The 11,682-nt window shown below is 48.5% G+C and overlaps 2 protein-coding genes across 2 annotated transcripts in view; one reads left to right on the top strand and one right to left on the bottom strand.

The window, feature by feature from the left end:
- The window catches only part of slc44a1a (solute carrier family 44 member 1a), a gene marked incomplete at its 3' end in the record, with an annotated part of 263,392 nt that overhangs the window by 167,077 nt on the left and 84,633 nt on the right, over positions 1–11,682 (bottom strand). The gene's annotated exons all lie outside the window — the stretch shown is intronic.
- Positions 2,846–10,597, top strand: LOC308159649 (LIM/homeobox protein Lhx8-like; the record flags this gene model as incomplete). Its single annotated transcript, XM_080533466.1, has 8 exons — positions 2,846–2,923; positions 3,358–3,480; positions 3,731–3,852; positions 5,143–5,396; positions 6,097–6,200; positions 7,458–7,553; positions 9,056–9,257; positions 10,518–10,597. 8 exons carry the CDS (start codon positions 2,846–2,848, stop codon positions 10,595–10,597), a joined length of 1,059 nt encoding a protein of 352 aa, XP_080389592.1.

Below are 11,682 nucleotides of genomic sequence, written 5' to 3'. Positions count from 1 at the left end.
TTGCGCCCTCTAGTGTCTAGTTTCTATAGCCTACTCATTAATCTAATGGGAATGTAGCCTGTATTCGCATTAGAATCTGAGTAGGCTATAGAAACTATGTAGCCCACACAAGCTTCTCTTTTTTTTGCAAGACGTGGGCCCCTATAAAATTGTTCAAAATAGTATATTCAAAAGTATATTCAAAATAGTTTTTTTACGTTCATATAAGGAATCTCATTTGTCCCAGTTACAGTAGGACATTTTCTACCGGCATCCCTGCGACAAGAAATGCAAAGGGCCCCCTGATCTCTGGGGCCCCTGGGCCTGGGCCCGGTAGGCCCGTTCAGTAATATGTCTTTGCGGCTGCGCGCCATTGTTGATGACAGTGAAAAGAAGAAGAAAAGATGTTGAAAAGAAGAAAGCAACTCACCTTGGGCGATTTCTATCCAAAGAAGTCTAAACAAAATGATGAAGAGGAAAATCCATCTGAAGCTGGTGGTGGTAGCACATCTGATGCTGCTCCAACAGAGCCGAGAGAAGAGGCAGCTAACGTTAGTGCTAATGCTAACTTGACAGCTAACGTTAGTGCTAATGCTAACTTGACAGCTAACGTTAGTGCTAATGCTAACTTGACAGCTAACGTTAACGTTACTGTGGGGGCTGAAGAGACACAACAAGACAAGCCAAGAGAAGAAGCTAACGTGGAAACTAACGTTAGGAAGACAACAACAAAAGAGGTCGGAGGAGATGAGGAAGAGGATGATGATGCTGATGACCACCCGCCTGTTGCTGGAGATGGGGGGTGCGAAGATGCTGGGGTCCCTCTGGCTGGCTGGACCAGCGAACAGTGGAGTGACTGGACCAGACGTCTCCGGTGGCTGTTCTCAAAGAATAGTTGCTTAGGCTGTACTCTATGCAGGGATGCCAAAAGCCTTCTCCTCACTGATAAAGTTGGAACGCACCTTTCTGTGTACCTGTCTGTCTGTGTACCTGTCTGTCTGTGTACCTCTCCAGCCTCTCTATCGGAGACAGAGTCAGCCTCTTTTCCAGGTTTCGTCAACCTATGTAGGAATACCGAATGCGCCTTTGTTTTTTTTGTAATCAGTATTTTATTGAATTGTTCAATTAACACATTTCTTGACTTATACAACTTTTGTATAAAATGGTAACAATATCACCGAATAAGTCTTGCTGTCATCAAACAGAAATAATACAGAAAAAATAACAAACTATAAAATAAAAATAAAAATGCACCCATAGATTACATTCATCACTCATCCAATTTGTCAACTTAAGTCTTACAACCGACTAGCAATATATCTCAAGTAGCCTCCCCATTTTGCTGTGTATTGTTCAGTTCTGTCCATAGTACTGAAGGACATTTGTTCGTATGCTGCCACCTTTGCCAACTCCATAAGCCATTCCTGGAAAGACGGCTCCCCTGTGTTCCTCCAGTGTCTCATAATTATTTGTTTTCCAACCATTATACTGGTCTGAATAAATTCTGCAGCTCCACATAGAGACGTCATTTGTGGATCACTGAGAACATACCGTCTCGGACAAAAGTTGTCCTGGGTAATGTTTTGCACCCATTCGTGGATCTTTCGCCAGTAATTTTGAATCATAGGACATTCCCAAAGTAAGTGAACCAGGGTCCCTTCCGGCCTGCAACAATTCCAGCAATCAGCATTGTCCTTGAGCTTCAGCCTGAACATCCTGGAGGGGGTCCAGTAGAACCGGTTAAGAACCTTGAACTGGATCAATCTAATTTTAATGTCTCTCGATACTCTCTTAATGTTCTCACATATTTTGTCCCATTCTTTTTCTGTGAAATCAATTTTCAAATCAACTGACCAAATTACCATCAATGCATAGGATACCTTAACCGTCTGTTGGAAAACCATTTTATAATAGATAGCCGCCTCATGTCCCCTACCCATTATCTTTGTAATCTCAGACAGAAGAGTTGACTGTTGAGGTGTGATTCCTTTACCTAGAATACTGTCCAGCAAATGGCGGAGTTGCAAGTATTTCCAAAAATCATGTCTAGGCAACCCATATTCATTAACCAACTCCTCAAATGATTTCAGACCATCTCCCCCATATATGTCTGTTAATGTTACAATTCATTTTCTTACCCATTCCTTCCATATAAAGGAACACTTATTTATTTGCAATTTGGGGTTATTCCAAATACAAGATTCAGAGTTAAGATAGACATTTACTTTAAAGGACTTAGATATTTTCTTCCATACATTGTAGAGGTTGGCTATTATAGGATGGGATCGTAATTCAAATGATAATTTGCTGGACATAGAATGTATAGGGGCAATAGGGGAAAGCAATTTTTGCTCAATCTCAAACCAAGGAGGGGCCCTTTCAGGTGGCAGTGTCCACTGAGCAATGTGTCTCAGGCAGTAGGCATAGTGAAACAATATTAGTTTAGGTAAACCCATACCACCCTTATTGATCGGGACTTGGAGCTTTCCAACTTTATCCTAGCACGTTTACCATTCCATAGAAACTTTTGCCAAATTTGGTCAAACCTTTTGAAATACACCTGGGGTATGACAATAGGAAGGCATTGGAGCAGGTAATTCAATCTCGGGATACAGTTCATCTTCAGGACATTGATTTCCCCCCATAATGATAGAAATAGTGTTGACCACCTTTCTGTATCTAAAGCAATTTTCTTAAAAAGAGGGTCGACATTTTTTTCTATTATTTTGCTGGTTTGATGAGGAACGAATGCGCCTTTGTTTAGCGAGAGGGATATTACGGTTATGACGGCTATTACGGTTATTACGGTTCCTCGCGAGGAACTTTAGGAAGTTTTTAAAACGCTGTCGGCGCGCCGGAGACCTGGATGACCAACCTGCAGACTGCGATGCACGAGGCGACGCTCCTCTCCCCGCGACACAGCGGAGACCTCGAGGAGGAGGAGGTAGACATGTTGTGTTCTATGTATGTCGAGATATATATATGATGTTATACAACTGTGTTATATGTCATGTAGGCGGCGCTGACTCCCCCGGCCACCCAGCCTCTCCAGCGGGGGTCTCCCTCCCCAAACCTCGCCGCTCCCCTCGGCGTCTCTCCGGGAGAACCTCCACCACGACACGCGCTGACTCTGCTGAGGCGAATGTTTGTTTGTTTGTTTGTTTGTTTGTTTATTCATTGTTTTACAAATGTATCCTGACAGAAGTGTCATTATGTGTGTGTCCCCAGGGTGCTTCAGACGAGTCTTATTCTCCGTCGTCGACCTCCTCCCAGCCTCTAACCTCCACCTCCCAGCCTCTAACCTCCACCTCCCAGCCTCTGACCTCCACCTCCCAGCCTCTGACCTCCACCTCCCAGCCTCTGACCTCCACCTCCCAGCCTCTGACCTCCCTCCTCCCCGGGCTCTCAGCCTCCCTCCTCCCCGGGTTCCCCGTCCCCCTTCCCGGGAGGGCCGCGTGCACCAGCTGCGGTCTGGAGATCATAGACAAATACCTGCTGAAGGTGAGTTGATGTGACTTCAACACGACAACCGAAGGTCGTTTTCTAACCGTTAATTGTTTAATTGTAAATGTTTACAACAACACACAGGCCTGTCAAAGTTTGGCTCATTGACTTGACTAACTTTGTTTACAGAGAGGAAGCTCCTCTTTAGGGTTGAGGGTTAATTAATGTTCCAGGTGAACCACCTGTGTTAAGGGTTAATTAATGTTCCAGGTGAACCACCTGTGTTAAGGGTTAATTAATGTTCCAGGTGAACCACCTGTGCTGGCACGTCAGGTGTCTGTCCTGCAGCGTGTGTCAGAGCCAGCTGGGGAGACATGTCAGCTGCTACGTCAGAGGACAGGAGGTGTTCTGCAAACTGGACTACTTCAGGTAACACCTACAACCTGTCTGTCTGCCTGTCTCTTTACCTGTCTGTCTGCCTGCCTGTCTGTCTGCCTGTCTGTCTGTCTGTCTGCCTGTCTCTTTACCTGTCTGCCTGCCTGTCTGTCTGCCTGTCTCTTTACCTGTCTGTCTGCCTGCCTGTCTGTCTGTCTGTCTGTCTGCCTGTCTCTTTACCTGTCTGTCTGCCTGCCTGTCTGTCTGCCTGTCTCTTTACCTGTCTGTCTGCCTGTCTGTCTGCCTGTCTCTTTACCTGTCTGTCTGCCTGTCTCTTTACCTGTCTGCAAACTGGACTACTTCAGGTAACACCTACAACCTGTCTGTCTGTCTGACTGTCTGTCTGTCTACCTGTCTGTCTACCTGTCTGTCTACCTGTCTACCTGTCTGTCTGTCTGTCTGTCTACCTGTCTACCTGTCTGTCTGTCTGTCTCTTTACCTGTCTGTCTGTCTACCTGTCTGTCTGTCTACCTGTCTGTTTAACTGTCTGTCTACCTGTCTGTCTGTTTACCTGTCTGTCTGCCTGCCTGTCTGTTTACCTGTCTGTCTGTTTACCTGTCTGTCTGTCTACCTGTCTGTTTACCTGTCTGTCTGTTTACCTGTCTGTGTGTTTACCTGTCTGTTTAACTGTATGTCTGTTTACCTGTCTGTCTGTCTACCTGTCTGTCTGTTTAGCTGTCTGTCTGTTTACCTGTCTGTCTGTTTACCTGTCTGTCTGTTTACTTGTCTGTCGGTTTACCTGTCTGTGTGTTTACCTGTCTGTCTGTTTACCTGTCTGTCTGTTTACCTGTCTGTCTGTTTACCTGTCCTCAAGTAAACAGACACAGGTAACAGACTGTCTGTTCACCTGTCTGTCTACCTGTCTGTCTACCTGTCTGTGTACCAACAACTATTTTGTACACATGATTCCAGTATAATACCAAGGGATTGGTTGGGAATGTTTTTACAAAAGTCTCAAAATGTCTCAGTTACCATGGCTACCTGTCAGGTGTGTTGGTAGTTTGACATCCGTCATTTGAGAGGCTGCCTCCCTGGTGTTCTACCTCCCCCAGCCTCCCCTGGTGTTCTACCTCCCCCAGCCTCCCCAGGTGTTCTACCTCCCCCAGCCTCCCCTGGTGTTCTGCCTCCCCTGGTGTTCTACCTCCCCCAGCCTCCCCTGGTGTTCTACCTCCCCCAGCCTCCCCTGGTGTTCTACCTCCCCCAGCCTCCCCTGGTGTTCTACCTCCCCCAGCCTCCCCTGGTGTTCTACCTCCCCCAGCCTCTAACCCTCCTCTCTCTCTACAGGAAGTACGGTACGCGGTGTGCGCGCTGCGGGCGGACCATCCAGTCCAGTGATTGGGTGCGGCGTGCGCGGGGCTCGGCCTATCACCTGGCCTGCTTCTCCTGCGTCTCCTGCAAGCGTCAGCTGGCCACGGGGGAGGAGTACGGGCTGGGAGGGGGGGGGAGGCTGGGGGGAGGGCCGGGTGAGGAGAGGCTGCTCTGCAAGGCCCACTACGACTGTCTGCTGGACAGCCTCAAACACCGCAGCACCGACCACGGTGAGCTCTACCTGTCTACCTGTCTGTTAGCTGTCTACCTGTCTGTTAGCTGTCTACCTGTCTGTTAGCTGTCTACCTGTCTGTTACCTGTCTACCTGTCTGTTACCTGTCTACCTGTCTACCTGTCTGTTAGCTGTCTACCTGTCTGTTAGCTGTCTACCTGTCTGTTAGCTGTCTACCTGTCTGTTACCTGTCTACCTGTCTGTTACCTGTCTACCTGTCTGTTAGCTGTCTACCTGTCTGTTAGCTGTCTACCTGTCTGTTAGCTGTCTACCTGTCTACCTGTCTGTTAGCTGTCTACCTGTCTGTTAGCTGTCTACCTGTCTGTTAGCTGTCTACCTGTCTGTTAGCTGTCTACCTGTCTACCTGTCTGTTAGCTGTCTACCTGTCTGTTAGCTGTCTACCTGTCTGTTAGCTGTCTACCTGTCTGTTAGCTGTCTACCTGTCTGTTAGCTGTCTACCTGTCTGTTAGCTGTCTGCCTGTTACCTGTCTACCTGTCTGTTAGCTGTCTACCTGTCTACCTGTCTGCTTGTCTGTTAGCTGTCTACCTGTCTGTTAGCTGTCTGCCTGTTACCTGTCTACCTGTCTGTCTACCTGTCTGTTAGCTGTCTACCTGTCTACCTGTCTGCTTGTCTGTTACCTGTCTACCTGACTGTTACCTGTCTGTCTTACCTGTCTTACCTGTCTGTCTGTCTGCAGGTAAAGGAGGGAACACAGAAGGTTCAGTGTCATCAGACCAGGAGGGTCCTGGACCCAAACCAGCCAAGAGAGCCAGAACCTTATTCACTGCTGACCAGCTGCAGGTAAATGTGCATTAGTGTGTTTCTCTGCTTGTGTTTATACCTGACCCTGACCTCTGACCTGTGTGTGTGTGTGTGGCCTCTGACCTACCCTTGACCCGTCTGACCTACCCTTGACCGGTATCCCTTCTCTCGTTCCCCTCCAAAACCCTTGAACGTGCTGCATCGTCTGACTTTCTCCAACAACTGACTATCTCCAGAAGACGGAACACCTGGACCCCCACCAATCCGGCTTCAAGGCTGGGCACTCCACTGAGACTGCTCTCCTTGCTGTCACAGAGGCCCTCCACTCTGCTCAAGCTTCCTCCCTCTCCTCTGTTCTCATTCTCCTGGACCTGTCTGCTGCCTTCCACACAGTCAACCACCAGATCCTTCTCTCCACCCTCTCAGAACTGGGCATCTCCGGCACCGCACACTCCTGGTTTGCTTCCTACCTGGTGGGTCGCTCCTACCAGGTGACTTTGGGCTGCCACCCATCTGGTGTTCAACCTCCCCAAATTCTCTCATGTCACCCCCCTCCTTCTCACCCTGCACTGGCTCCCGGTAGCAGCTCGCATCAGATTCAAGACCCTGGTGCTTGCCTACCAGGCAGCTAAAGGGACAGCCCCTGGATACTTGCAGGCAATGGTAACCCCCCAAACTTCAGCCCGTTCCCTCCGCTCCTCCACCTCTGCTGGCCGACTGGCCCCACCACCTCTACACCAACATGGCAGTCACGCTGCCCTGTCACGTCTCTTCACAACACTGGCTCCCCGCTGGTGGAACGAGCTTCCCACGGCTGTCAGAACTGCAGTGTCACTCCCCATCTGAAGACCTCCATCTCTTCAGGTTACACCTTAACTGCTCCTCCTGAGACATTACCACCCCCCAGCACTGTGTCTCCTGAGACACCAGCTTTTCCCCTCTACTGTGTCTCTTAAGACTCTACTGCCCTCCTTGTACTGTCTCTTCAGTATCCCCCTTGGCGACGACTGCCAGTGGCCCCGGGCCTGAGCTAGATTACGCCTCCTGCTACGACTGGTGGATTGATGATTCACTTGCTTAGTCAAATGTATCTGTTGTAAGTCGCTTTGGAATAAGGCATCTGCTAAACGCCAAACATGTAAATGTAAATGACCTCTGACCCCAGGTGATGCAGGCCCAGTTCTCCCAGGACAACAACCCTGACCTCTGACCCCTGACCTGTGTGTGTGTGTGTGTGTGTGTGTGTGTGTGTGTGTGTGTGTGTGTGTGTGTGTGTGTGTGTGTGTGTGTGTGTAGGTGATGCAGGCCCAGTTCTCCCAGGACAACAACCCTGACGCCCAGACGCTGCAGAAGCTGGCGGAGAGGACCGGCCTCAGCCGCAGGGTCATCCAGGTAGGTCACCTGGTCACCATGGTTACCCCTGACCTCTCACCTGGTCACCATGGTTACCCCTGACCTCTCACCTGGTCACCATGGTTACCCCTGACCTCTCACCTGGTCACCATGGTTACCCCTGACGTCTCACCTGGTCACCATGGTTACCCCTGACCTCTCACCTGGTCACCATGGTTACCCCTGACCTCTCACTTGATCACCATGGTTACCCCTGACCTCTCACCATGGTTACCCCTGACCTCTCACCTGGTCACCATGGTTACCCCTGACCTCTCACCTGGTCACCATGGTTACCCCTGACCCCTCACCTGGTCACCATGGTTACCCCTGACCTCTCACCTGGTCACCATGGTTATTTCAGCCTCCACATTCAATTAACACTAGAACAGCCGTGGGTGGGGTCATTAACACTAGAACAGCCATGGGTGGGGTCATTAACACTAGAACAGCCATGGGTGGGGTCATTAACACTAGAACAGCCATGGGTGGGGTCATTAACACTAGAACAGCCATAGGTGGGGTCATTAACACTAGAACAGCCATGGGGGGGGTCATTAACACTAGAACAGCCCTGGGTGGGGTCATTAACTTTAGAACAGCCCTGGGTGGGGTCATTAACACTAGAACAGCCATGGGTGGGGTCATTAACACTAGAACAGCCCTGGGTGGGGTCATTAACACTAGAACAGCCATAGGTGGCGTCATTAACACTAGAACAGCCATGGGTGGGGTCATTAACACTAGAACAGCCGTGGGTGGGGTCATTAACACTAGAACAGCCGTGGGTGGGGTCATTAACACTAGAACAGCCATGGGTGGGGTCATTAACACTAGAACAGCCCTGGGTGGGGTCATTAACACTAGAACAGCCCTGGGTGGGGTCATTAACACTAGAACAGCCATGGGTGGGGTCATTAACACTAGAACAGCCATGGGTGGGGTCATTAACACTAGAACAGCCGTAGGTGGGGTCATTAACACTAGAACAGCCATGGGTGGGGTCATTAACACTAGAACAGCCATGGGTGGGGTCATTAACACTAGAAAAGCCATGGGTGGGGTCATTAACACTAGAACAGCCGTGGGTGGGGTCATTAACACTAGAACAGCCATGGGTGGGGTCATTAACACTAGAACAGCCCTGGGTGGGGTCATTAACACTAGAACAGCCATGGGTGGGGTCATTAACACTAGAACAGCCATGGGTGGGGTCATTAACACTAGAACAGCCATGGGTGGGGTCATCCCTCCCTCCCCAGGTGAGTGTTTTAACCCCTCCCTCCCTCCCCAGGTGAGTGTTTTAACCCCTCCCTCCCTCCCCAGGTGAGTGTTTTAACCCCTCCCTCCCTCCCTCCCCAGGTGAGTGTTTTAACCCCTCCCTCCCTCCCCAGGTGAGTGTTTTAACCCCTCCCTCCCTCCCTCCCCAGGTGAGTGTGTTTTAACTCCTCCCTCCCTCCCCAGGTGAGTGTTTTAACCCCTCCCTCCCTCTCCCTCCCCAGGTGTGGTTCCAGAACTGTCGGGCTCGCCACAAGAAGCACGTCAGCCCCTCCCACCTGGCCCAGAGCGCCATGACATCACAGACCATGACATCACTGCAGCAGAGCCAGCTGACTCCGCCCCTCCTCCTGGACGACCTCCAGTACACCGCCTACGTGCCTCTGGACACGCCCACCATCGCCACCCTGCACACCTACATGGACGGTGAGGCCACGCCTCCTCGTGATGCGTTTCCTGTTAGACTGTGTGAGTGTGTGTGTGTGTGTGTGAGACACCAGTAGATGGAAACTAAAGTGTGTGTGTGTGTGTGTGTGTGTGTTAGGGCTGCCACAAACGATTATTTTCATAGTCGACTAGTCACCGATTATTTTAACGATTAGTCGACTAATCGGATCATAAATTACAGCTTATCGCACAATTACTCAATCGCTCTTATTTAGCTATCATCTTCTAAATCAGCTTCTAAATTTAGCTTGAAGTTGTTAGTTGTTGTTGTAGGCATGTGCTAACTAAAAATAAAGACAATTAAAATGATTGTTCACTCAAAAATAGATATTTTAATGAACTTTGCAGATTTATTTCTGGCATCACTTGCATGTAATGTAATGTAAAGAGTAGTAGAGGGTGCAAACTGCTGAGTGAAATGAGGTAGGCTAGGCACTAGGCAACCAAAAGAATACAAAAACAAAAATAAATACTTGTACAGAGTACAAAAGTTTTGCTTTGCTTCACTCATCTCATAGTAGAACGCGCCTTCTTAGCACTGTAACGTTAAGACAACATTTTTTGCTATTTGATAAGTATCGCTTTGATGACAACGTAAAATAATGTAAGAAGGCTTTTAACGTAACGATATCGTTAGCCAATAACAAGCTAACTAGCTTACCGAGACGAGCCATCGTCTTCCTGGTCATCTGCCACAACGTGCTTCCTTTTTAGATGCTCGCGCATCATAGACGTGCTGCCATGATAAGCGAGTTCAGCTTTGCAAATTTTACATTTTACATTCTTTTTTTCAACGTTGTGGTTGAAATGCTCCCACACTTTAGAGGTACGAGGACAGGAAGACATTTCTCTGTTTGTTTTTCCGGGGAAGTCACGTGTGCCCCGGATGACCGACACTGCGCATGTACATCAAAGACACTGGGAGACGCTAGCCAGTGGCAGCTTCAGGGAAGAAAAACGAATGCTTATCGAATGAAATGAATGGTCTTTATTGTCATTGATATAGTACAGGTACCAAACAACGAAATTTGGGAGGGGGGGCTCCCCTGGTGCTAGGCAAAAAACAAACAAAAAAAACGCTTATTTCAGCTCCCAAAAAACATGCGACTACGGCGATTACCAAATATGTCGGCGACGATTTTGGTAGTCGACGTCGTCGTGACTAGTCGACTAATCGTGGCAGCCTTAGTGTGTGTGTGTGAGACACCAGTAGATTAATGTGCGTGTGGTTCTCTCCAGTCCAAAGCCCCTCCTCCTCCCTTGTGTTCCAGCCTCTGCTCTCCCATTCGATGTCCCAGCTGCCAATCAGCCTCATCTGAGCTACACGTCCTGCCCCCTGGAGACCGGGCCTTCCCATTGGCTCTGAGCCTGGAGGGAGGGGCCTATGAGGGAGGGGCCTATGAGGGAGGGGCCAATGCCTTGATCAACATGATCTGACACTCAAATGTTTATGTAAAATAACCAGGTCAATGTTTAAACATTTTGTTAATATATCTTGTATTATATTATCTATTATCTGAGTCGGTTATGTTGGTTTAATTTATTTGATGTGTTTGTGACGGAGCACTTTGTTATAAAGTAACTCAGGTGGTGGAGTCCTCAGTTGGAGGTGGAAAGCTGATCTCTGACCAGTTTCTGTTGAATAAAGCCATGTGACCTGCTGACGGCTGCCTGTGTGTTCTGTTACCACGGTTACATTACTGAAACACTACTAAACACTGTTACCACGGTTACTAAACACTGCTCTGTTACCAAGATTACTAAACAAACAACGTTACTGAACACTGTTACCACGGTTACTAAACACTGCTCTGTTACCAAGGTTACTAAACAAACAACGTTACTGAACACTGTTACCACGGTTACGTTACTGAACACTTACCACGGCTACGCTACTGAACACTGTTACCACGGTTACGCTACTGAACACTGTTACCACGGTTATGCTACTGAACACTGTTACCACGGTAAAAATATATACTTTCTTTCTTCTTCTATCAGGACGACTGCCAATGGCCCTGGGCCTGAGCTAGATTCCTCTTCCTGCTACGACTGGTGGATTGATGATTCACTTGCTTAGTCAAATGTATCGATTGTAAGTCGCTTTGGAATAAGGCGTCTGCTAAATGCCAAACATGTAAATGTAAGGTTACTTTACTAAACACTGTTACCATGGTGACTTTACTTAACACTGTTACCAAGCGCAGGATGGTGGTGACAACTTAACTTTTTTTTTTAATCAAATATTAAAATGTGTGTGGAGAATGGAGGTAAACAAGATACACCTGACTTGGAGACGTTTCCTTGGCTGCTGCTGTCAGAGATCAACACACTGAACACATCTCACATGGTAGAGATGATCTGAACAGTAACAATGGAGAACACAGACAACTATTCAAGTCGT

The sequence above is a fragment of the Nansenia antarctica genome (genome assembly GCF_963989245.1).
Source record: "Nansenia antarctica genome assembly, chromosome: 6".
Classification (NCBI taxonomy): Eukaryota; Metazoa; Chordata; class Actinopteri; order Argentiniformes; family Microstomatidae; genus Nansenia; species Nansenia antarctica.
The sequence above is the reverse complement of the archived record's forward strand: the minus strand, read 5'-3'. Positions and strand labels throughout refer to the sequence as shown.